Source organism: Chiloscyllium plagiosum, chromosome 21 (assembly GCF_004010195.1).
Source record: "Chiloscyllium plagiosum isolate BGI_BamShark_2017 chromosome 21, ASM401019v2, whole genome shotgun sequence".
NCBI classification, from domain to species: domain Eukaryota; kingdom Metazoa; phylum Chordata; class Chondrichthyes; order Orectolobiformes; family Hemiscylliidae; genus Chiloscyllium; species Chiloscyllium plagiosum.
The window spans coordinates 33868452-33895335 of NC_057730.1; the positions used below are offsets into that span (position 1 = coordinate 33868452).

The 26884-nt window shown below is 39.8% G+C and overlaps 1 protein-coding gene across 2 annotated transcripts in view; it reads right to left on the minus strand.

Moving 5' to 3' along the window:
- lcmt1 (leucine carboxyl methyltransferase 1) overlaps nt 1-16907 on the minus strand; it is a 42226-nt gene extending 25319 nt beyond the window's left edge. The window contains exons 1-5 of one of the 2 annotated variants that reach the window (XM_043711730.1): nt 16743-16907; nt 16182-16282; nt 11423-11514; nt 10210-10331; nt 7246-7322 (exon numbers count right to left, since the gene is read on the minus strand). In XM_043711730.1, the coding sequence (XP_043567665.1) occupies nt 7246-7322; nt 10210-10331; nt 11423-11514; nt 16182-16270 (380 nt within the window). In that variant the 5' untranslated portion in view covers nt 16271-16282; nt 16743-16907. The remainder of the gene's footprint in view (nt 1-7245; nt 7323-10209; nt 10332-11422; nt 11515-16181; nt 16283-16742) is intronic. The other variant, XM_043711729.1, reaches the window with a different exon arrangement.
- Between the last annotated feature and the right edge of the window lie 9977 nt (nt 16908-26884).

The following is a 26884-nucleotide window of genomic DNA, read 5'->3' on the forward strand; positions in this document are numbered from 1 at the left end:
ATGTCAAGAGTGGTCCAGTGGCACAGCCAGGAGAATCCCAAAGGCCATTTTTAACGGACTGGGCCTTAGTGGGTGGCGAGAGAACCAGAGGTGAACAGAAATAAAGTTTGATCTTGTCCTCGCCAGTCCACCTGTCACAGCTGTATTTGTCCACAGCAGTATGGTAGGACTGACCACCTCACAGAGCTTGAGAAGACAAAGCTCCAAGTTCACAGAGAAGAGGTCCACCTACCGTGCTAAATAGAAGAGATTAAGATTATATCTAGCATCTGGATATCAAAACCTGACATTTTCAAAAAGCTCTTTGGGTCATTAGCAACATAATTAGATGCAACTACAATTTCTAACCATGGCTGATCATATCTGTCACACTATCCATTATCATTAAGTTAGGGACCAGCCTAGTTCAACGAGTAGTACACGCTAGGAGAAGCACCAGGCAAACCCAAGAAATACTAACCTGTAAAGTTATCAGACTTGGTGTTACCATAGACCAGAAACTTAACTAGAATGGTCAGATAAATACTGTAGCTACAAATGCAGGAATCACATTTTGGAAAGCCTGTGCCAAGTAACTCAACTACAGCTACAAGGTAGAAATTAGGATTGTTCGGATTACCTCAATTGCCTGGGTGAGTGCAACTTTATGCCTTAAGCAGCCCAGGATAAAATAATCTGCTTGATCAGCAGGCCATTTTCATTTTAATCTCCACTTCTGTTCTGGACTACACCAAACCCATAAAAATATATTAAGAAGATGGTCTAGAACCTAACATTTTCTTATTTTAAAAAGGTAAGACATTGCGATCCAGGTGAGCAATTTGATTGGTCAAACTGCTTTAAGCAAAAAACAATTTTTACACTACCGTTTAAATACAGACAAAATACAAATAAAACAAAATTGGCTTAATTGTAACTATCAAATCCTTAAAGTAATATATATTAACTACTACTAATATAGTAATATAGTAACATCTCATACACACCCTTGGCAAAGGCAAATTCAGTGAAATTGATTGTCTTAAATGCAATTCTAGCAGAAAAAGAATCCCAGCTTTTAGCTGTAACAGAGAGAGAATAAGAGCTTCCACATCCAGCTTCCAGACTCCAGCAACTGCAGAAAGCTACAAATCCTGGTTCTGTGGGAGCTTGACTCCACCCCTTCAGGCTGCTTCTATTTTTCCAACTTTAAAAAGGAACTCAAAGCCTCACAAGCTGTTTACTTTATTCGCTTTGAGTAGACTGCTTTTCACTTCTATATCAATCTTTCTTCATAAACAAAAAACAACAGGACAAAATACACCTCGGAAAGCCATAGTTTGGTCTTTCCATCGCTTGTGCACACAGACAGTAGTGTGTACCAAGTTGCACTGCAGCAACTTGCACCTTCAATAGAACTTTCCAAAACTGCTGGGAGGACAAAGCATGGGAATACCAGCACTTGCAAGTCCCACTCCAAATCTGGCATAATATTGCCTCTACTTCACTATCTCTGGGTCAAATACTGGAATTCCCTCCCAAAAAATACTGTGGACGCAGCTCATTAAAGAAAGCGCAAGTGAAAATTGTCAAAGTCCAAGAGGACTGCAGGATGCCCTCTTTTTGGAGAGAGACAGCTGGTGGTGAGTTTAACTTGCTACAGGCCAGGGGCAAGATTGGGAAAGCAGGGCCTTCATGGTAACCTCAGCTGGAACAGGAATTGAACTTGTGCTGTTGACATAACAAAGTGGCAGATAACTACAGCTCAAAAGCAATTAAAGATAGCTGATGATTGCTGGCCAAGCTCACATCCCATGAACAAATAGTTGAAATGTCTTGCCTAAACTATACTGCAAACTCATCAATATTGCTAAATTAATTTCCATTTAATCAGTAACTATCACTATTCCCATGACTTCTATATAATTAAAACGTTGCAGTAATTTCCAGTCCACCAATTATACCTTCCATAACATTTTGTCAACATTTAGAACAAAGCCTTTGATGGGAAATTGAGATACAGAGTTTTATTTTTAAAGTGGAAGACACCAGCAGCATTCCAGAACCTCAAGAGAGTCAGAGGGCAGAGGTGAGTGCAGTGGCCAATACAAAGGTGGTGGTACTGGAGAAGCTGAAAGGTCTGAAGGTGGAGAGGTCACCAGGACTGGATAGAGCACACCCCAGAGTTCTAAAGGAGATACCGGAGGAGATTGTACAGGCATTGACGGTCATCTTTCAGGAATCACTGATTCATAATTCCTGGAAAGTGGAGTCTCAGGTAGGTAGGATAGGAAAGATGGCATGCTTTCTTTTCTTGGTCAGAACAGTGAGTATAGGACTTGGGAGGTCATGTTGCAGCTGTACATGACAGTAGTTAGGCCACTTTTGGAATATTGTGTGCAATTCTGGTCGTCTTCCTATAGAAAGAATGTTGTGAAATCTGAAAGGGTTCAGAAAAGATTTACACGAATCTTACCAGGGTTGGAGGGTTTGACCTATAGGGAGAGGCTAAATAGGCTGGGGCTGTTTTCGCTGGAGCGTCAGAGGCTGAGGGGTGACCTTATAGAGGTTTATAAAGTCATGAGGGGCATGGATAGGGTAAATAGACAAGGTATTTTCCCTGGGTTATGGGTTGTCAGAAAGACTTAAAAGGGACCTAAGGGGCACCTTTTTCACGCAGAGTGGTGCGTGTATGGAATGAGCTGCCAGAGGAAGTGAAGGAGGCTGGTACAAATACAATATTTAAAAGGCATCTGGATGATATATGAACACGAAGGGTTTGCAGGGATAAGGGCCAGGTGCTGGCAAATAGGATCAGATTAATTTAGCATATCTGGTCAGCATGGATGAGTTGCACCGAAGGGTCTGTTTCCATGCTGTACATCTCTATGACTGGAAAATGGTTAATGTAATAGCCCTGTTTAAGAAAGGAAGGAGGCGGAAGATAGGAAACTATAGGGTGGTTAGTCTGACCTTCATCATTCATAAGATTAATAAGGATGGAGACTGTGGAGTACATGAAAGTGCATGGTAAAATGGGACTGAGTCAGCATGGCTTGTTCAAGGGGAAGTTATGCCTAACAAATCTGTTAGAATTCTTTGAGGTGGTAACAAGCAATTTAGACAAAGGAGAGCCAGTGGACATGATCCATTTGAGTTCCCAGAAGGCTTTTGACAACGTAATGCACAGGAGGCTGTTAAAAAGGTAAGAACTCATGGTGTTAAGGCAAGATACTGGCATGAATAGAGGATTGGTTGACTGGCAGAAGGTGGGGATAAAGGGGTCTTTTTCAGAATGGCAGCTGGTGACTAGCAGAGGTCATGTTATACATTAACAATTTGGACAAAGACACAGGGAGCATTATTACTAAGTTTATTGATGACAAACACAGGTGGAGGGATGGGTAGTGTTTGGGAAGCAGGGAGGCTATAGAAGGATTTAGAAAGGCTAGGAAAATGGGTAAAAGTGGTTAATGGAATATAATGTGGGAAAGTGTGAGGTGACACACTTTGATAGGAAGAACAGGGTTGCCAACTATTTTCTAAACAGGGAAATGTTTCAGAAATCTGAAGTACAAAGGGTCTTGGCAGTCCTAGTTCAGGATTCTCTGAAGGTTAACAAGCAGGTTCAGTTGGCAGTTAGGAAGGCACATGCAATGTTAGCATTCATTTCAAAAGGACTAGAATACAAGAGCAGAGATGTTAGGCTGAAGCTGTATAAAACTCTGGTCAGACTGCATTTGGAATATTATGAGCAGTTTTGGGCCCAATACCTAAGGATGGATGTGCAGTTTAAGAGGGGATCCAGAAAAGGTTCACACAAATGATCCCAAAGATTAAAGGTAGCAGGTAGAAAGCAGGATTAGGCTATTGAATTAGATGATCAGCTATGTTTGTGATGAATGGTGGAGCAGCCTCGATAGGCCGAATGGCCTCCTCCTGCTCCTATCTTCCATGTTTCTATGAAGGGCCTGTCATATGACAAGCGGTTGAGGACTCTGGGTCTGTCCTCAATAGAGCTTAGAAGGATGGGGATGGGGCTCTGATCAAAATTTACAGAATACTGGATATGGTGGATCTGGAGAAGATATACCCCAAGTGGGGAGTGGCGAGGACCCCATAGGCACAGCCTCAGAGTAAAGGGATGAAGCTTTAGAACTGAGGAGGAGGAGGAATTTCCTCAGCCAGAAGGTGCTGAATCTGTGGAACTCAATGCCACAGAGGGCTGTGGAGGCCATGTATTTAATAAGGTTCTTGATTGCTGAGGAAACCAAGGTTACGGTAAGGCAGCAGGAGAAAGGGGTGATCAAATGGCAGAGCAGAACTGATGGGCTTAATGGCCTGTTTCTGCTTTTAGATTTTATGATTTCTTGTGGATTTCTATAACTATTTAATAATTCAATTTTGGCAGCAAACTCATCAAATCACAGAAAACTCTTTCTGAAAAGTGACTTATTTCCTTTGAACTAAAATAGTTAATTGTCCAAAATATAGTTTGACAAAAATACATGCTTATGCTTGAAAACAACTTACAATTATTCACTGAGGTGCCTTACATTCTTTAATAGTTCCATTAATCTTCTCCAGAAAGTTTGGGTTTAGATTGGACATGTTTGCACAGATAACAAAAATCAGCTTAAAGCTGAGAATGTGCAGTGTGAAGTTTTTTTTCCCATCAAAAGAACTTAGCTAGCCAAATGATAAGTCTTCAAAGGGGAATGGCATGATCAACTGCTTTAAATGTTGGAGATAAGTTCAGAAAGGTTAAAGAGTTGAGAGATGACCATGTGTTCAAAGGCCAAAGAGATTGAAATGAGATGATAATTAGACAGGGTAGGGCCAGATCAAGATTGTGTTAAAAAGGTGGGGAAATGACAGGGGCTTTGAAAGGAACTTTTCTGATACTCCCAGTAGATGAAACAATGGGCATTGAGTGGCTCAAATATTTTCCCACTATTGCTGTCAAATGTACCGGTGTGTTTTTCTCTAATTGATATCGCTCATTTTTTTGAAAAAAAGGAAAACACTATCTGCAGAGCATCAGAAAATAGGCTTAATTCTTTGTTCCTTTTTCTTTAATTATTCAGTGGTAGAAACATCTGGATAATGTCTAAAATCATCATTTTATTTGTTTGCCCTTTATCTACATGGACTATCAAAAATTCAAATGCCCAAAAAGTTATGCCTATTTTATAAAGGAACTTTAATAACCATAGATAATAGTGGTTCAACTGTACAGAAATAAATGATATGCATCGGTTCTAACATAATCCATGTTTCTCATACTAGCTGAAAGGTTGGCCATGCACTCTAAGAATATAAATCATTTTGTTCCCCCTCCTCCAACCAGTTTGAGACAGGCTGCTGCTAACTACAAGTTACAACTACATGGATTTCAGATTTTCTCCATGACTAATAGGCAAAGGATTTGTAATTACATAGACTACCAGGCAAGATAGACATGGAGTCCCAAAATTCATATTTTATCACAGCAGTAGCTGGTTTTATAAAGTGAGGAACCACCTGGATCCTCTCTACACAGTGCAATTGTTGTGCTATGATTGCTTAAAAATTTGGCTTTATTATACTTACTTTAATGAACTTCTATTGCTATAGTCAAGTGCAGAAAGCATTTACCCCAGATACAAAAGTCTACAACACCAAAGAGTACAATGGATGCAGGAAATTAAAGAACTACTGTGTTAGTCATGACATATGAATACCAATCCAGAGAAGGCACACCCACTGCAAAGCTACAGATAACATGGGACTAGATTCCAACAAGGTGCAGTGGCTATGCTTCTAGTGTGGCTGCTGAAATGCAGCAATAATTCTTTGCAAGAAGTTTATCAAATATTTCACCAACATCCTTCGGAACTTAATGATACAAATCAGCCCTGATTATCATCCCTGGGTATCTATTCCATACACTGACCACACACTGCATAAAAACCATCAAATCTATATTTTCACCCTGACACCTCTCTGTTCAATGTTATTGCTTTTCTGTTCCTGAGCAATAGTCATTGCCTGCTGGTCAATTCATTTCCATTTTGCTTACAAAGTGTTCTTATATTGTTTTGTCTAACTCGGTGATTGTGATTAGACACAATGTATAGTGCTATTCCTAAAATCTAACTAATCCCTGTTAAAATGTATCTGAATTGTAGTTAAATTGTATCTAACTGTAGTTCTTTCTCGTTTAAGTGTTTATTCACTGTAGCTGATATTTACATAAATTGACATTCACATCAATTTGAAAGTGATTGATGACATTCCATAAATTGGGTCATCTGGTTATTAAAAACTTGTGCAAATTTGCTTTGTTTTGAACACATTAATCAAACCTAATTTCTTTCCAAAATATTTTCTGTGAAAAAAAAGACCAAAATCTTCAAGGGTAACAGAGGCTCTGACTGACCTTTCCTTGGAGTGTGGAGCTATATCAACAGTTTGTCAACATGGCACCTTTGTTCAATGAAGGAAAAAACAAAGTAACGATAGACTAGTCAGTCTAACATTGACAATGGGTGAGACTTCTTGGGGTCACAATACGGAAAAAGAAATTCTCACCTACAAATACATGGATTAATTAAAGACAGCCAAAATGGATTTGTAAAAGGCAAGTTGATTCTTGATGAATTTAGTAGAGCTGTTTGAGGAAATTAGGTGAGTGTTGTGTACACAAGACAATTGATAGTATGTCACGTGGAAGCCTTTTGATGAAAGTTAAAGTACATCGCATTAAAGGGAGTGTAGTAATATTGGTATGAAGTTCATTAGAAAACATTAGTGATATTAACAGATTTTTTCAGACTGGAAAACTGTAAATGCTGGTCTCATTTATATTTTAAATATCTTGTATCTGTGTCAATTTCCTGTTAGCATTTTATCTTATAAATTTCCACAATGAAAATGGCTTATTGCCATACTGTAAAGACATCCACTCTCAGTGGAGATGTTGCAGTACTACCACTATTGGAAGCATGCAAATATAACAAGCAAAGATTTCATAGGCAGATTCCATTTTAAGTGTGATATGGGAATTTATGGTAGGAATATAAAAGTAAGGGCAAACTTATTGATTTTTACATCTTTAAGCCAAGTTTTAATAATTCCTCACCCTGTAACCCTGGAAAGAGGAGAATCAGGTTGCACTACTTCATGATATATCACTTTGAAAAATTGTTCTGCAGTGCCAGTTCATCAGTCCAATCACACTTGAAGAAATTTGAAATTGATTAAATTGGAAAATTAATAACTTACTTGATCAAGTGTATTTTTCTCATGACAATCATTGGAAAGTCAACTTCAAAGTATTTTTTTGGAAGCAAGTTTTGATCCTGGAAAATAAATTACTGTGTAATGTCAGGTAAACCAAAAATTAAGAGAACTTTTTGAATAGCTTCACTTCAAGAGTTGGTGAAATCAGACAAACAACACATTTGATTCTGTTTTTACACCCATCACTTTTACCTTGTATTCAGGCTAATTTCAATAAACTGATTTTGTACAGTTTGAAACTCAACTTTAAATATGAAATAAGTGACACACTTACAGTATGAAAATTCTCCAGAAAAGGCTATGTTATCTACACGTCATCGCCCCCTTTTTAAGAACATTTTAAATGTTAGCATATTTTTACACAATCATTTAGGACCATTTCAGGTAGCCCAACGTGACCAAAGTAGAACATGCACTGTTGAGTGCATTCCCAAGAGCAAAACCCTAATACAAATTACCAATTCAAACTAAAACTCTATAGCTGTTACATTAAAATTTAACCTTCATGGTTAATGATACAAAGATATGCTACAATGCCCAACTGAAGCCATTTTCAAGTTTAATTTAAATTTACATGCATCAATTTAAAGTGACTGCATCCATTATTTCCATATCAAACCACTCTCATGTGCTGCATGATGGAGCTCTGCCAGCAGCAGGCAGTGGCAGCGTCACTGGACTAGTAATCCAGCACCCTAGGGAAGTGTTTTGAGGACACTGATTCAAATTCCACCATGAGAGCTGATGAAATTTTGATAAAAGCTAACCTTTGCCAATTGAAAAACCCATCTGGTTTTTTTTCATGTCGTGTAAGGAAGGAAATCTGCCATCCTTAACTGTTTTGGCTTATATGCTGCGGATGTGGAGAGGACAGTCAACAACAATCTATTTTATTCTTAACTGAAATGGTCTGGAAAGCTGATCAGTTGAAGGGCAATTCTCAAGAAATTAAGTGTTAAAGGGAATAGGCAAGAGCGAAATAAGAGTAGAAGACAGATCATGAGTGTCCTGAATAGCAGAACAGGCTCAAACACCACAAATGGTCTATTGCTGCTCTTATGCCTTATACTTCCTTAATTCACTATTTTATATCTTGGTAACCATCTTATATTGATCTCCCTCAAAAGTAGAAACATCTATGTTAGGTCACTCCCAAAACCCCGATTTTCAAAGATAAAGGAAAATGAGACCAGGACTATTTTTCATCTCTTGATGAGCAGAACCTCTCAGTTCTGGTATGACCCTTATATCCTTTTTGCACTCTCTCCAACATCTTTAAATCCATTTTTCATACATTGACCAGAATGCACAATGTATTCTAAGCATAACCTAACCAAGGTTAAATACTAGACTAGCATTAGCTTTTCTAATGTCATCTCATTATTTTTCTTCAAGATTTATACCACTATTACCAGAGCAGAAATTTGTCAATTTTATGCTTATTCTACAACACATGATATTCTCCTTCACAGCTTTTTAAAAAAATCAAAGAATTGTGATTAAGATTCTCCTTTCTCCTTAATATCAATTTAGTAAACTTTTGAATGGAAATATACTAAGCATAAAGTACATTATGAGTTATTACTCATACAACTATGAAGAATCTTATTTATAATATCCAAGACGACAGGCACAATGGTGCAGGAACAATTTAACATGAAGAGCCAATGATTCATCTTCATCATAGAAACAGCTCAATAATACTTGCCAGGCAGTAAATCTCAATGACTCAAAGCCCATAAAGTGAAAGAGTTTTCAATATATCTCAATAAAAAAAATACAATTCTGTCTCCAAGCTCAGAGATAAACGCTCATATTTACCAATGTGTGATACTCAGCTGCATGTTAACCATGGGTATTGTTATCTTGCAATGACATACAATTTATATCATTGAATCATAGAGATGTACAGCACAGAAACAGAATCTTGGGTCCATTGCATGTATTCTAACTTGTGAAAATTTACAGAATGCCTCAAAAATGTTTTAATTTTATTTTTTTTTAATAATCACTATGAAGAGAGTTTTTCTTGTAGCACACTCTGCAGAAAGAGAATTAATATTAACATTTTTGACTTGCGATCTTTCATCAGAACAGGTGAAAAATCTGATGTAAGGTTACAGGCACTGCTTCTCTCTCCAGATGCTGCCCCATGTGCTGAGCATTTCCAGCTTTAAAGCTATACTATCACCAGCTAGTCTTCTTTAACAGAACTGCAATAAGATTCATTTTAGACTTTAAATGATAAACTATCTGCCAATACTATAAAAAATGCCAACTTTCCAGTGCAAAACCAGTATGTTAGTAAATTGACCAGATTCATTACCAAAGGTCCAACATATCCCAACATCCACAAAAAGCAACTTTAGAAGGACTCAAAGATTTGGTCCAACATTTACAAACAGGCTCAGTCAAATTTCCAGCATAAGAACTAGCTCCATGCAAGCTAGAAGTTAACATAATGAGGCTTTTTCTGGTGTTTATGAACAGAAAATGTAATTCCTTTCCAGGAAATGTTAATTTGAGCACTGTACCAAGTACAAATATGTTTTTCTAGTGTGACGTGATGTACTTTGATACAAAAAACATGGATAAACAGTAGAAAACAAAGGATCCTATTCAAAAAGGTGTGCAGGAGCAGAGAGACCTGAGTTTACACAAACATAAGTCATGCAAGGAAACAGAACAGACAAAGCTGTCATCAAGTATACAGTATTCTAGGCTTCATAAAAGGGACATAGAGTACAAGAGTAAGGAGGTTATGATAAACTTAAGGTTAGATCTCAGCTGGAGTATTGTCGAGTGCTCTGGACCACAAAATAGGATGGATAGGAATGCAACGGAGAGAGTGCATAAGAGGTTTAAAGAAAGGTTTCAGGGAGGAGGATTAATTAAAAGATGTTCTGTATTATCATATTACTGCACAGGAGTATAAGTCAATTTTACCTTGAGTCTCCAGAAAGTTGTGTCCAGGCCAGCACCAAGGTTTATAATCTGGCAATTGCAGCTAGTTTTCTTTATGAAGGCATCCAGCAATATATTCACAGCCTTTACACGGGCATAATAACCTACCAGCAAAACAACACCATTAGTTGCCTGTACGCTCATCAGCTGATAAAGGGGAAAATTAGGAACCGGGAGAGTCAGCATTGGTAAAGAGCACGACACTCTGTGGTCAAACAGCTAATGATACTCACTACATAGGCGTTCACATAAAGGCAAGCCATGAGTGAAATAGCAGAAATCTATCATGCAATCATAGAATCAATCACAGCATAGAAGGAGCGCTTCCAAGATTTGGGGAGGAGGGGTAGAAATTAACGCAAACAAAATAATCAAAAGAAAAGAAAATTTAGGCGTACTATAATACACTGCATGAAGCATGTTTTTGTTTTCCAATGCATTCGTTATAAATATAGTATGTAGTAAGTCGAAAAAGTGGTGCATTAAATGTGGATTCCTCACATCTAGCGTTCTTAATCTCAAACGTCCTGAAGGAACCTTTCAGCATTGAAAGGAAGTACGATTCCTTAGGAAGTAAAAGGAAAAAATGAGGGACTGAGCTTCTCATCACAGATGTCGAGGTTATCCCATCCCCTCAATGTTGGAGGAATAGCTGTAGCCAGTAGAAATAAAGAAAAATGTTGTAAAAATGGCTTCAGTAAAACCTCAAAATACACCTTAAATAAGTCAGCACCTTTATCCACTGAGTAGCTAAGCTACAAATCATCCAAGTGCACGGATTGGTCCTGTGCGGCTAATGTAGGAAGGGCGGTTGGCATGTACGCAGCATAGATGTACTCCTGCAGGGTGCCATGACCCTCAGGGGCAGCCCAGCCCCAGATACTACCTTTGCTTCCTTACCAGAGATGTTGAGGCCAAAACAAAAACAACCTGGGTTTTTCACTCCTCAAAACAGTAATAATCACGGAATAATCTGTAGTGCTGTTCACAGTTAAATAGACAAATATTTGTTATCTGGGGTCTCACATAAAAAAACAGCCTCTAGGGTAGTGAAAACCTTTCCTTTCCCCACAGAGGTGACTGCAGGAGGTCAGTATCTACAGTACTTTAAACGAGAGTGGGAAATTTTGGAAAAAGTAAGATGAGATATAGAAAGGAAAGAGGAGGAAAACTGCTACAAAGGTACAGGACTTACCTCTGTTGATTTCAGGAGCTTTCCTTTCACTTGGCTGCTTTATAAAATACTGTATGTAAGGGTCCTTCCAATAGTTCATACTCACGGCAAACCTGCCAAACAGAAGAACGAATCAATGAAAAAACAAAGTTAAACTGATAGGAATTTGGCCCGTCCTGTTGATTCTGCTATTGTAGCATTAACAGAACAATTAAGCAAACTGCTTTAGGTTCCATGGTAATCAGGAAAACTGCACTTTTACAAAAAAAAAGTCCTTCTTTAAATTAAAAAAAACTGTCTCAGATTTGCAGTCAGATGTGATCTTCGGTGTTAAAAGGTAATTACATTTTGGATAGGAATCCAGAAATGGTCAGGCTTCCTCGCAACCTCACTCCAAGGGATTGCTATGTTAGAGTGTTCAAAACAGATATCTATTTGCACTTCCTTACATTGTGAAATGTTCAGCCACAATGAAGTTTCACACAACAATTGAAGAATGACATCTGAAGTTTATAACCATCTCAGACTGAGGTACCACGTCAGCCTCCTCCTGGAGTTTCCAGATGCTGGTCTTCAGCCAACCTGATTTACTCCATGTGATACAAGAAAAGCTGAGCACATTGGACTCAGCAAAGGTTATGGGCTTTGTCAAAATCCCAGTTATAGAGCTGAAAATATGCACCTCAGAACTAGCTACATCCCTAGCTAAGTTGTTCCACCAGAACTACAATATTGGCATCTGACAATGTGGAAAAATTGTGCAGGTGTCCAATCCTCAAGTATGACAAAATGCAAACTGGTCAATTATTGCCCATCAGGCTACTGTAATTTGCCAAAGTAATGGAATTTGTCAACAACAGTGCTTTCATGTGGCATTTACCCATCAAAAGCTGGTCATTGATGGTCAGTTTGGGTTCCATCAGGACCTCACTGACTTCAGTTTAGCCCTAGTCTAGATATAAATAAAACAGATGAATTCTCGAGGTGAGGAAAGGAAGAGGGCTCTTAATACCTCAGTAATATTTGACGAACTGTGGCATCAAAGAGTCTTAATAAAACAGATATCAATGGGAATTAGGGAAAGACTCACTTCTGGTTGGATTCATGTCAAATACAGTGGTTTGGCCATGGGGCGGTGGGGTGGGGTTGGTTGGTGCAAGTTTCCCAGAGATGTTCTCTGAAGCACTCTGCGAGTAGGCATTCTGTCTCCCCAATGTAAAGGAGACTGCATAGGGAGCAACGGACACAGTAACTGATGTGTGGACATGCAGGTGAAATTTTGATGGATGTGGAAGACTTCTTTGGGGCCTTGAGTGGAGGTGAGGGGGGAGGTGTGGGCAATGACAGGCTTGAATTCTGTGACAAGTAACTCAATCCTAATTCCCCACCCTCTAATAAAACAGAAATCAGGGTCGTGATAGAAAACCTCATTTGCTCAGACAAATGCTGCTCCAACAACACTCAAACATCAACACCCATCCAGAACAAGGAAATCATTGACACACTATCCATCCTTTTGAATAGTCACATTTCACGATCAGCAAACAGCATCACCTACAAGACGCACTGTAGCAAATCGCTAAGTCTCCTCCAACTGCATCTTCCAAACAGGAGACCATTGAGGAAAACAAGAGCAGCAGCCACATAAGATTACCACTAACTGCCAGATCTCCTTATAGTCACAAAGCAACTTGGAACTCTGTCACCATTCTATCATAGAGTCATGGACATGTACAGCATGGAAACAGACCCTTCGGTCCAAATCATCCATGCCGACCAGATATCCCAATCCAATCTACTCCCACCTGCCAACACCTGGCCATACATCCCTCCAAACCCTTCCTATTCACGTACCTATCCAGATGCCTTTTAAACGTTGCAATAATGCCAGTCTCCATCACTTCCTCTGGCAGCTCATTCCATACATGTACGATCCTCTGTGTGAAAACGTTGCCCCTTGGGTCTCTTTTATATCTTTTCTCTCTCACCCTAAACCTATGCCCTTTAGTTCTGGACTCCCCACCCCAGGGAAAAGACCTTGTCTATTTATCCTATCCATGCCCTTCATGATTTTATAAGCCTCCACCGCACCAGGGAAAACAGCCCCAGCCTATTCAGCCTCTCCCTATAGCTCAAACCTTCCAACCCTGGCAACATCCTTGTAAATCTTTTCTGAACCCTTTCAAGTTTCACAACATCCTTCCGATAGGAAGGAGACCAGAATTGCACACAATATTCCAACTAATGTCTTGTACAGCTACATGATCTCCCAACTCCTGTACTCAATATTCTGACAAATAAAAGGAAAGCATACCAAATGCCTTCTTCACTATCCTATCTACCTGCGACTCCACTTTCAAGGAACTATGAACCTGCACTCCAAGATTGCTCTGCTCAGCAACTCTCCCCAGAACCTTACCATGAAGTGTTTAAGTCCTGCTAAGATTTGCTTTCCCAAAATGCAGATCCTCGCATTTATCCAAATTAAATTCCATCTGCCACTCCTCAGCCCATTGGCCCATCTGATCAAGGTTCCACTGTAATCTGAGAGAACCTTCTTCGCTGTCCACTACACCACCAAGTTTGGTGTCATCTGCAAACTTACTAACTTGTACCTCTTATGCTCACATCCAATTCATTTATATAAATGATGAAAAGTAGTGGACCCAGCACCGATCCTTGTGACATTCCACTGGTCACAGGCCTCCAGTCTGAAACGCAACCCTCCACCACCATCCTCTGTCTTCTATCTTTGAGCCATTTCTGTATCCAAATGGCTAGTTCTCCCTGTATTCCACGAGATTTAACCTTGCCAACCATTCTCCCATAGGGAACCTTGTCGAATGCCTTACTGAAGTCCATATAGATCACATCTACCGCTCTACCTTCATCAATCCTCTACATTACTTCTTAAAAAAAATCAAGTTTGTGAGACATGATTTGCCACACACAAAGTCATGTTGACTATCCCTAATCAGTCCTTGCCTTTCCAAATACATGTACATCCTGTCCCTCAAGATTCCCTTTGACAACTTGCCCACCACTGACATCAGGCTCACCAGTCTATAGTACCCTGGCTTGTCCTTACCATCTTTCTTAAACAGTGGCACGTTAGGCAGCCTCCAGTCTTCTGGCACCTCACCTGTGACGATCAATGATATAGATATCTCAGCAAAAGGTCCAGCAATCACTTCCCTAGCTTCCCGAAGAGTTCTAGGGTACACCTTATCAGGTCCTGGGGAGTTTTCCACTTATGTGTTTCAAGACATCCAGCACTTCCCCCTCTGTAATATGGACATTTTTCAAGATGTCACCATGTATTTCCCTACATTCTATATCTTGCATGTCTTCCATGTCCTTTTCCATAGTAAACATTGATGCAAAATACTAATTCAATATCTCCCCCATCTCCTGCAGCCCCAGACAAAGGCCATCTTGCTGATCTTTGAGGGGCTCTATTCTCTCCTCAGTTAGCTTTTAGTCCTTAATGTATTTTTTAAAACCCTTTGGATTCTCCTTAACTCTATTTGCCAAAACTATCTCATGTCCCATTTTTGCCCTCCTGATTTCCCTCTTAAGTATACTCCTACTGCCTTTATACTCTAAGGATTCACTTGATCTAACCTTACATATGCTTCCTTCTTTTTCTTTACCAAACCCTCAATTTCTTTAGTCATCCAGCATTCCCTATACCTACCAGCCTTTCCTTTCACTCTAACAGGAATATATTGTCTCTGGACTCTCGTTATCTCATTTCTAAAGGCTTCCCATTTTCCAGCTGTCCCTTTACCTGCAAACATCTGCCCCCAGTCAGCTTTTGAAAGTTATTGCCTAATGCCATCAAAAGTGGCCTTCCTCCAATTTAGAACTTCAACTTTTAGATCTGGTCTATCCTTTTCCATCACTATTTTAAAACTAATAAAACTATTGTCGCTAGCCCCAAAGTGCTCCCGCACTGACACCTCAGTCACCTGCCTTGCCTTATTTCCCAAGAGGACGTCAAGATTTGCACCTTCCCTAGTAGGTACATTCACATACTGAATCAGAAAATTTTTTTGCTTAACAAATTCTTCTCCATCTAAACCCTTAACACTATGCCAGTCCCAGTCTATGTCTGGAAAGTTAAAATCCCCTACCATAACCACCCTATTATTCTTGCAGATAATTGAGATCTCCTTACAAATTTGTTTCTCAATTTCCCGCTGACTATTGGGGGGCCTAGAATACAATCCCAGTCAGGTGATCATCCCTTTCTTATTTCTCAGTTCCACCCAAATAACTTCCCTGGATTCATTTCCAGGAAATATCCTCCCTCAGTCCAGCTGTAATGCTATCCCTTATTAAAAACGCCACTCCCCCTCCTCTCTTGCCTCCCTTTCTATCCTTTGTGTAGCATTTGTATCTTGGAACATTGAGCTGCCAGTCCTGTCCATCCCTGAGCCATGTTTGTGTAATTGCTATGATATCCCAATGCCATGTTCCTAATATCAATTGGTCAAAATCCTGGAATGTCCTAACAAACAGCATTGTTAGATATGCCACAAGTCGTTGCAACAAGGACTGCAGTAGTTAAAGACAATAGCTCAAAACCAACCACATGCAAGGTAAATGTAACAAATGCTGGATTTACCAGCAATGACGTCACGCCCCAGTAACGAATTAAATAAAGTTCACCGTGAACAGAATTTAACCACATCCTGCACCATGCGTCATGTAATAGATTTTCACACGCAGTGGTTTGCAGATATATCCTGTACTTTGGTAGTTCAGCAATTCCTACCTTTTACAAACTGTTGCATCATCACATGTGGAGCGGACCGCTTCATCTGCTGTGTCATTACAGCCAGTGAAAGAATGATTGGTAGCCATCAGAATCTCACACTGCAAGGGTAGCAAATATTGCACCAGCGTGAATTGAGAAGATAACACCTATCTTGCACACGTTCAAACCTCTTTAACAACAGTTTCAGCGAATTGTTTAAACTATATTCTGATTATCATTATTTAAAAAGATATATATTTGCCTGTTACTCTTAGACTTAAAAATACAAAGGTTGCATTTTCCTACAATTATCGAAAAGCCATTTCCTCTTTCAAATTAAGTGCCATTTAAGGATCGTTTTCCATTATTTCAAACAAAATACAAAGAAATTGTGAAATTAGTTATACTAAAAATTTAAACAGATTATGAGATACTAGATTATGAGATACTAAATTCAAAAATTTGTGTTAAACAGATTATGAGATACTAGATTATATTAATAAAATTTATAGCGTTAGACGCTAGTAGAATATAACACAATGGGATGCGAGGAGCTTAAAATTCAATTAGAATATGTGCCTGAGTCTACTCGATGATCCTCAGTAAAGTGCATTGAAGTCTGTCGGGTTTCTGTGAGTGATGAACCCTGAAGGTTGTTACCATCTGCTAATGTCTACATTCCTTCCCTGGGACTTTTGCAGATAGTAACATGAGAAAGTAACACCTACACTTCCTGTCTACGTAAAGCGGCTACAGCGACTTTGCAACAACACACTTCCCGATTGGCTCTCGCGGCAAATGATGGTTCTACCTCATTGGTCAGTCTGGTTTCGGCCGCGCTGATTGGTGTAGCGTTTGTTCAAAGTGGGCAATACTTCCGGGGTTTAAAGAGGCGACGTTTAATGAAGTAAATAGTGGATAAGTGATTTGAGTGGATGCAAGTTTAGAATGCCATTGAAAATTGTAGCTTTTATGCATTCGGTGGCATAAGACATTTGTCTACGCCAGTACACTTCAAAAATAGAACGCTAAGTTTTTAAAGGCTTAATGGAAATGCAAGTCTTTTATTCTTCTCCTTGACTTCAATCAATATAATTTTCCCCACATTCACAATCTTCTGGGTCTCCTCTACATTCCTGTAGGTTATGTGATGATCTCATCGGAGTGGAGTGGACTTAATGGGCCGAATGGCATTACTTCCACTCCTATGGCTTACGGTCATTAAAATATGCAAGATTCTGAAGCGGTTGTAAAGTAGACACAGATGGATCTTCCCAAATCTTTTATTATCAGTGACTTTAAAATTTTCATTAACTTCAGGAATAAAAAAAACATCTTTTCACTTGCTTTCTTTGTAGTCGGAGTCTGGCCTACAATTTGTAATTTAAGCCATGTTCATCATTTTAATAATGAGAACTTAGGAACCTCACAATTGTTAATACTCCCATTGGACCTTCATAGCAACCATTGCCTCAAGTCTGTGTACCCCAGTTTGGTCAGCTCTGTACTATGAGATTGTTTCTCCTGATTGGAATGTAGAAGTCATGAGCTTAAATCTTAGGATAAAGGGTTGATCACTTGGGACTGATGAGAAATGTGTTCGCTCGGCTTTATAAATCTAAGTAAGTTTCTACCTGGGAGGGTTATGGACATGCCTGTAAATGAATGTATTTAAGGTTTTGTTGGTCTCTCTAAAATGTAAACAATATGGAGTTAGGACAGGAAAGTAGATTGGGAGCTGAAGATCGGCCATACGTTTGAGGTGCAACCACTATCCAACATCATACAATTAAATTAATTCACAATGACTACACTTATTTTCGGATTGAAGCTTCTTGCAGGCAATACAATTTCCCCAGCCAATCAATATTACTATCTTTTAAGTTCTCAGTTTTGTGCCATGCATCGCTTCATTTTACCTTGGGCAATGTAATCACAAGGATATTTTGATTCAATGTCTGAAACGTATAGCAGTTACCAAAATGCTTTGCTTTTTAACTAACTTTTGTTCGAAAGTTTAAGGGCCAGGGCCATATCTGTTTTTTTCTTTGGTAAGGACATTACCTGTGTGCACATATCCACTGATTTTTCCACTGGTCATGAGCTGTGGATTCAGAGAACACAGATGTGAAATTATACCCCGACAATTTACACTTGCTTTCAGACATTTTTATAAAAGTAACTCAGATTATAATCTTCTGTCTCAAAAATGTTTGTAAGGTTCCAATCTTCACCTTTAGGCAACCATCTTCTGTTGCCATTTTAATTCTATGCCAAACCTGATGGTAAAATGTGATTCGAGAGCCAGTCCTTTTCCTTGTTAATAGGTTTTTTACAGAATGCTGTGCTGCAAATATCTGGCTCTTACCTACAAAAGTGTCCCAGGAGTCTCTGTTTATAGCTGCTCTAGACACATAATTATGTTCTCAAGATTATGGATATACAGTTAACATGCAATTAATACTAATGACAGAGAAAGAAAGAGGAATAAAATTCTGCAGGCAGAATTTAAGGAACTAGGAAAGAAACAGTCATAGAGGTACTAAGCTCTGGAATATTCCTAGTTCCAAATACTATTGGGTATAGAAATAGGGAAATAGAATAGGTGTATGAGTGACTGAGACATGGTGCAGGGCTGAAGGCTTTTAGTTCTTGGGACACTGGGATAGGTTCATGGGTGATGGGATTTGTACAGGCTGCATAGATTGCACTTGAATTGAGCAAGGATCATTGTCCTTACGGGGCAATTTCTTAGTGTTATTGAGGAGGATATAAACTGATGGGGGGATGGGATCTAGAGGGACAGTATTAGAGAGGTAAACAAGGTGCACAAAGAATTGGGAGAGACAGATAATGCTAGAGTACAAAACAATTTAGGAGGGGTCAGAGTCAGGGATAATGCAATATGATGTGAAGTGGATTTCCAGTGTTTGTGTTTGGATACATGAAATGTAGTAAGGTTGATGAGCTGCAGGCACACTGGGATATGGGACAATAATGTTGTGATGATAATGAAGACTTGGGTTCAAAAAAGGTTGGTTACTAAGTCCTGGTTGCAATGTGTTAAGATAGAAAAGAAAGGACCAGGTGATCCTATATTGACTGAGGATACAATTGCATTGCTGGAGAAAGAGAAAGCCCTTGAGAGTTTAAAGACAATTACTTGATTAGAACTAAGAAACAATAGAAGTACAACATACTAGTGAGTACATTTTATATGACTCAAAATAGTGGGAAGGATGAAATAGAACAAATTTGCAGGGAAGTTGCAGAGAAATGTAAAAATTATTAAGTATTCGTAATGCAGAATGTAATTATCCTAATACAGACTGGAATACTACGAGTTTAAAGTTTTTGTGAAGATCTGTAGTTCTGGAGCTGGTTGGATTTGTTGTTGGTCTGTTCAGCAAGCTGGTAGTTTTGTCCCTTTCTAGGTGACATCATCAGTGCTATATTGCCTCCTGTGAAACACTACTGTACTGTTCTGCTTTGAATTTATCTGGTTCTGTTTGAACTGTGCTAGTTCTGGTTTTTCCATTGCAGCGGTTTGTATATTGAGTCCAGGTCATTGTGTTTGTTGATGGAGTCTGAGGATGAGTACCATGCTTCCAGGAATTCCCTCGCTGTTCTTTGTTTAGCCTATCCTAGTATCGTTGTGTTGCCCCAGTCAAACTAAAGGTTCTTGTTGTCCGTGTGTATAGATACCAGGGAGAGATACCAGGGAGAGTTGGTCCTGTTGCTTAGTTGCTAGCTGTGTTCATGGATGCAGGTCGCTGGCTGTCTGTCTGTTTGTCCTATATTGTGCTTTGTGCAGTCACTGCATGGGATTTTGGAAATTACATTTGTCCTGCACACGGTGCATATCGGGTCCTTTATACTAGTGAGCTGTTGTCTGAATGTAGCTGTCGGTTTGTGTGCTGTCAAGATCCCTAGCAGTCTGAGCAGTCTAATTGTCAGTTCCTAAATGTTTTTTAATGTATGAGAGAGTAGCCATCACACAGGTCATGTCGATTGAGTGTACCTCAACTGGAATGGAGAGTGAATTCCATGCCACTGGGGTTAATCTGATCTATACTCTCGCTGTCTAAGCAATTGAATAACCAGTTAACCAACTCCCTCTCACATATGTTAGGTTTATAATACAAGTGAAATCCAGGCTGTATATAAGAAATACAGATGAAAAGACAGAATATATGAAAACAATCTAGTATCCAGCATTGGAGATAATATGCAAAGGATCCCCAATTTACAAACCTTCAACTGATGAACTTTCTTACTTACGAGTAAGATCCCATACATGGCTGCATTAATATTAACTTTGGAGATTTGACAAGCTAAGGTTTCCTTGTACTAATGACCAGCTACTTTATATTGTCCTGCATTATGTTCTGATTTGGATACAAATTGACTTACAAACATTTTCAAGCTGGGGTCTGCCTGTAAAGTCAAATAGTAAAAGTTTGATAAAAGGAGGGGAGGGCCAAATAGGGACCAAAAAAAAGGAGATTTATGCATTGAGGCAAAGGGCATGGTTGAGGAAATAAATGAGTTATTACCACATCTCTTTATCAAGGAAGTAGGCACTGTCCAGAAAAAAGAGCAGGTAATGAATACACAAGAAAGATTTAAAATTGATATGGAGGATATACGAATAGACTGATTATATTCATCAGAGTGGAAATGAGATGAATCCGAAAGCCTAAGAAAAAGAGTTGAAATTGCAGGTGTACTTGCCATAATCTTCCAGTCCTCTTAAGATACAAGAATCCTGCCAGAGGACTGGAGAATTGCAAGTGTTTAAATAATTATTCAAAAGATGGTATATTGTAAGGATAAGCTTATTATCTACAGTTTAATCCAACAAAATGTCTATGCGGGTAATGTGGTGCACATGGATTTTCAAAGAGTATTGAATAAGTGCCACTTAACATGCATGTCAGCAAAGCTGGAGCCAATTGCAGGAAAGGACAGCAACATCATAACGTTGGTTGAGTGACTGGAAAAAAATGATTAGTGGTGCATTTTTTTTTTGGACTGAGTAGAGATATAGAGTAAGATTCCACAAGGGTTGCTATTAGTGCCATTGCTTTTCTTGACTTATATGAGACAAGGATGTGTAAGTCACAATTTCAAACTTTGCAGATAACAAAAACTTGGACATATTATAAACTATGTGGTAAACCTCAAGTGGGTATGGACAGGCAGGTGCAATGGTGATGTTTGGTCGAGGAAATTTAACACAGAGAAGTGTAAAGGGACACATTAGAATGAATGAGGAGAAGCAATATTAAAAAAAACCCCAAAGATACAATTCTGTAGCAGAGAAGAAGCATAGGGGCCTGTGGTGTACTTGCAAAATTTGTTGAATGTAGCCGGGCGCACACAGAAAGCAATTAAAAAGTCATTTGGGAACCTGTGCTTTATAAATGAAGACATAGAATGAAAAGCAAGAAAGTTAGAGTAAGTATTTATAAAACACTGGTTTCACATCAACAAAAGTGTTGTGTTCCGTTCTGTGGTATCTTTAAAGTTAATATTAATACACCAATGTATGGGATCTTGTTCGTAAAAGTTCATAAGTTGAAAGTTTGTAAACTGGGGATTCCTTATATACTACCTCTAATGCTGGATCTCTTATATATAGAAGAGATGTAAAGGCATTCGAGAGAGTGTTGAAAACATTTACCAGAATGATTTCGGGTTTGAGAAACTTCAGTTACATGGATAAATTGATGAAGCTGGATGTTTTCTTTATACATGAGAAAAGTGAGATGGGTTTCATAGACATATTTAAAATCATCTTTATTAGCAAAAGAGTTGAGAAGTAGAGGACACTGATTTGAGGTAATCGACAAAAGAAGCAACAACAGCACGGAGGAAAACTTCTTAATTTAGTGAGTGGTAGTATTTGGAATGCATTACCTTACCATGCAATAGAGGCAGATTCAATCAAGATGTTCAAATGACAAATTATCTAAAAAGGATGCATCAATGAGGATACAAATAAAGTGCAGGAGATTGAGATTAACTGTGTAGAACTGAGGTAGCAGGCATGGAATGACAGTTCAAATACATTCCCATGCTGTAACTATTCAAGCATTCTATGATTCATCACAAAGTGCCATGGAATGCTTTCCTTTTCTAAATTCTTTCAAGGGATGTGGGAGTTGCTGGCTAGGCTATCATTTATTGCTTATTCCTAATTGTTCTTGAGAAGCTGCTGAACCCCTTCATGGACTACAGCAGTCTGTTTGCGGTAGATGCACCCATTGTGCAGTTAGGAAAGGTATTCTAGCATTTTGATCCACTGACAGTGAAGGAATGGCAAGGGTTGAAAAGCTTGGAGGGGAACTTATAGTTGGTGGTGTTCCATTGCATTCATTGTCTTTGTCCTTCTAGGTAATAGAAATGGGGTTTGGCAGGCTGTTGCTTGATTAGTCTGTGGGACAGCTCTCTGAAATTTGGAGTGTGTTACTGGAAAAGCACAGCAGGTCAGGCAGCATCCGAGGAGCAGGAAAATCGACGTTTCGGGCAGGAGCCGAAAGATTCCTGATGAAGGTCTCCAGCCCGAAAGGTTGATTTTCCTGCTCTTCGGAAGCTGCCTGACCTGCTGTGCCTTTCCAGCAGCACACTCTCAACTCTGATCTCCAGCCCTCACTGTCTCCTCTCTCAAATTTGGCCCAAGTTCATCTGAAATGTTAGTAAAGGTGTACTTTGCAGACCTGGTAGGGTGTTCAATTGCTGATTCTAGTGCGCAGCTTGATTTGGAGTGGTCTGTCTATTTTCATTCCTTTCAGCTTTTTCCTAGTGGTTTGCTACTAAGTGGGCGGCACGGTGGCACTGCTGCCTCACAGCGCCTGAGACCCGGGTTCAATTCCCACCTCAGGCGACTGACTGTGTGGAGTTTGCACGTTCTCCCCGTGTCTGCGTGAGTTTCCTCCGGGTGCTCCGGTTTCCTCCTACAGTCCAAAGATGTGCAGGTTAGGTGAATTGGCCATGCTAAATTGACCGTAGTGTTAGGTAAGGGGTAAATGCAGGGGTATGAGTGGGTTGCGCTTCGGTGGGTCGGTATGGACTTGTTGGGCTGAAGGACCTGTTTCCACGCTGTAATGTAATGTAATCTAATCTAAGTGGATTACTAGATCACTTCAGATGATATTTAAAGTTCAGCCATATTTGTGTATGAAATAACTGCACAGAGGCCAACTCCTGTCACCCTTTAATTACTAGTGCCCAGCCAGCTCAGAGTCTATCTTCAACTGAGGAGATTCTAATCTCCTGGTTATATAGTTTTTTTCCTGTCACCAAGTCACCCTTTATTTACATATGCACAGTACGGTGGCCAGCCCACCTCAGAGTCAGTCCCTTAAGACAAACCAAAGACATTGAGTTGCAAAGAGACAGTCATTGACAGCAGCGGGAATCAAACCCATGCCTCAACTGCGACTAGAACTTGAATCAAGTGCCTTAGATTGCTTAGCCACACTACCACATGCTTCTCCTGATTATATTGGTCAGCCAGGGCTTTCCTGATTGGCCCAGGTTAACAACCCCGATCGAGAACCTTGTACTTAAGAAGGTCAAGCTGGTCCCAATCGCTACAGACTGCAGCTGCGGTGATATTGAAACCAGGCCAGACCAGACCAGACCAGACCAGACCAGACCAGACCAGACCAGACCAGACCAGACCAGACCAGACCATGATGGGAGATTTCCCTTCCTGAAGGACATGAGTGAAACAGATTGGCTTTTACAACAACAGTTTCATGGTCACCTAACTGAGAGTAATATAAGCTTTATATTCAGAGTTAAGGATTGCATTTAAATTCAGCTCCCTTAGTGGGACTTGAACAGTTATCCCAGAGTATTAGCCAGTGTCTCTGGATTGCTTGCCCAGTGACATTACTGGCAGGCTGCCCAGACCCTGGACAATAAATAAATAAAAGATCTGTGGAAGAAAATTGAAGCCTTTGAAATGTGGACACTAAGCCATTTTTTAAAAATTCAGATATAAATCCTAAAACAAATGAAGAAGTTCTTGAAACTGCAAGAGCAAAACAGAATTCCATAAAAGAAAATGCTCATATCTCTGCCATGTAATCAAAATCAAAAAGCTACCATGATCTCTTTAAAAGGGCAAAGTAGAGGGCAGTAAAAAGAGGGGTTGACCAAGGCATAGTTGGAAGCCAAATGTCAGAAAATGGCTGTAGTGGATATGTGAGGATGGCACAAAACAGAGGAGTGTTACATATTGTCTCTTGTTGGGAGTAGCTACAGGCTGACCAAGAATTTTATAAAATGTGAACTTCCTTTGAACCATCACCATCATCTCCAACCCTTTGGTGTCATCTGCCATGGACTGAGATTGTATACATAGGTTATTAATAAATGCCAAGAACAAGAGTTCTTACACACATACTTTGATCATGTGACTAAGTTCGAAAGCTATTCTTCATACTGTTTTCTGGTTCTTTTGGCTGGTTACAAATCAGTATTCATGCTACTTACACTGCAGATCATAGTCAAGAATTTAGCCATTGGCCTTAGTGACCAGAGTGTGGCTGCAACTGTTTTAGTAGACGAGGATCTACTTGTGTTCTGAAATTTTAGTCATAATTCTATGTGATACCATTTAGTAACATTAGATGGCAGTAAAGGCAAATGTCATCGTTTAACATGAACAGAGGATTGATCAATGATAGGTCCTCTGGAATTCCAATTTTTATGAATATTTACTTATAGTCTCTTGTAACTTCATGTGTAAAATCAATAACATTTATTTTTTAAATACTAATACATAAATTGTACATTAATTTAACTAAAATTCATACGTTTATTGACGATGTCCAGCAAATCATCAAGGCTGAAAATTAGCCTTTGTTGAGCTTTTGACGTGCATGCAGTAACATAACCATGAGGAAATATAAGATCTGCTAAAGACCCTTTCGTATAGTATAGTTGGAGAACACTGAATAATGACTGACATAGCTCTTGTTTGAGTGTGTTTTATTTTGTATTTTGTGAACTCTAAAAATTTTAATACAATTATTGAAATTGGAAACTCAAGTGAGGAAATCTGATATGTAGATAAATGCTTCATCTGCACAGGATAAATATTGTGCTCTGTTCTTTCAGTTGCTAATAAATGTAGAAGGGTCATCAAAACTCTTCAAATGCATTTGTGTTTCCCTGACTCTTGTCTCGCAGCTCTGCTTCCCAATTTCTTATCACTCTAGTTTAAACCCTCCCCCACAGTACTAGGGAATGTTCCTTGAATGGATGTTGGTGTTGGTGTTGCTGTGGTACAACCTATCGAGGTTGTACAGATTCCCATCTTCCCCAGAATCAGTCCAGTCCTTAAGAATCTAAATCCCTACCTCTATTCAATCCCTCCATCTAACATTCAGCTGGTCTATCCTCCTATTTCCTGTCTCACTAGTACAGTGCACTGAGAGTAATCCTGAGATTATTACCTTTGGAGTTCAGATTTTTTAATGGATGTCCTAGCTCCCCATACTGAGCTTGCAAGACCTCATTCTCCTTTTTATCTACATCATTGGTCCCAATATGGACAACAACCTCTTGCTAATTTCTCTTCCACTTTTTAGGACAAATAAAATTTGCAGAGAGCAAGTATTGACCAGTGGTCTGAATTCTCTCTCTCTATGCAATAAACTATGTTCCCTGGAATTATTATTTTTTTTGCATGGATCTCTGAGGTTCGTGTGTGGCAGCAGCTTCTGAAATTAGAAGTCAATGAACATCAGCAAGGCATTTGACAAGGTTTTGCTTGGTAGACCAGTTAGCAAGGTCAGATTGCATCGAGTCCAGGGAGAGCTAGCCACTTGGATATAAAATTGGCTTGAAGGTAAGAGACAGAGGGTGGTGGTGGCGGATTGTTTTTTGGACTGGATGCCTGTGACCAGCGATGTGCTTCAGGAATCTATGTTGAGTCCACATTTGTATGGATTATTTGGATGGGAATATGGGAGGGGTGGTTGGTGTGTTTGCAGATGACATCAAGATTGATGGTGTGTGGGCGGTGGGGAGGGTTTTTCGGGGTGCGGCGGGACCTTGAGCAGATGGGCTGAGGAGTGGCAGATGGAGTTTGGTTTGGATGGATGTGGGGTGTTGTGTTTTGGTGGGGCGGATCATGGCGGGACTTGTACGCTCGATGGTGGGATCTTGGGGAGTGTTGCTGCACAGGAAGACCTGGGGGTGCAGGCTCATAGTTCAATGAATACCACCCTGTTGCACTTACACCCATCATCATGAAGTGCTTCGAGAGATTCATGATGAGGCATATTAAGACCTTGCTGCCACTCCCCCACTGGACACCCTGCAGTTCACGTATCGACCCAACTGCTCAACAGATGATGCCATTTCCACCAGCCTCCATTGGACCCTCACCCACCTGAAGAAAGAAAACCCGTTCATCAGACTACTGTTCATAGACTTCAGTTCTGCATTTACCATTATCATTCCTCAGCACCTGATTGGAAAGCTGAGTCTGCAGGGCCTAAATCCTGGACTTGCTGACTTGGAGACCTCAGTCAGTCCACTGGGAACAGCAACTCCAACACAATCATACTGAGCACGGAGGGGCCCCCCCAGGACTGTGTGCTCAGTCCGCTGCTGTTCACCATGCTGACACACGACCGTGCAGCAATGCGCAGGTCGAATCACATCATCAAGTTCACTGATGACAAGGCTGTAATGGG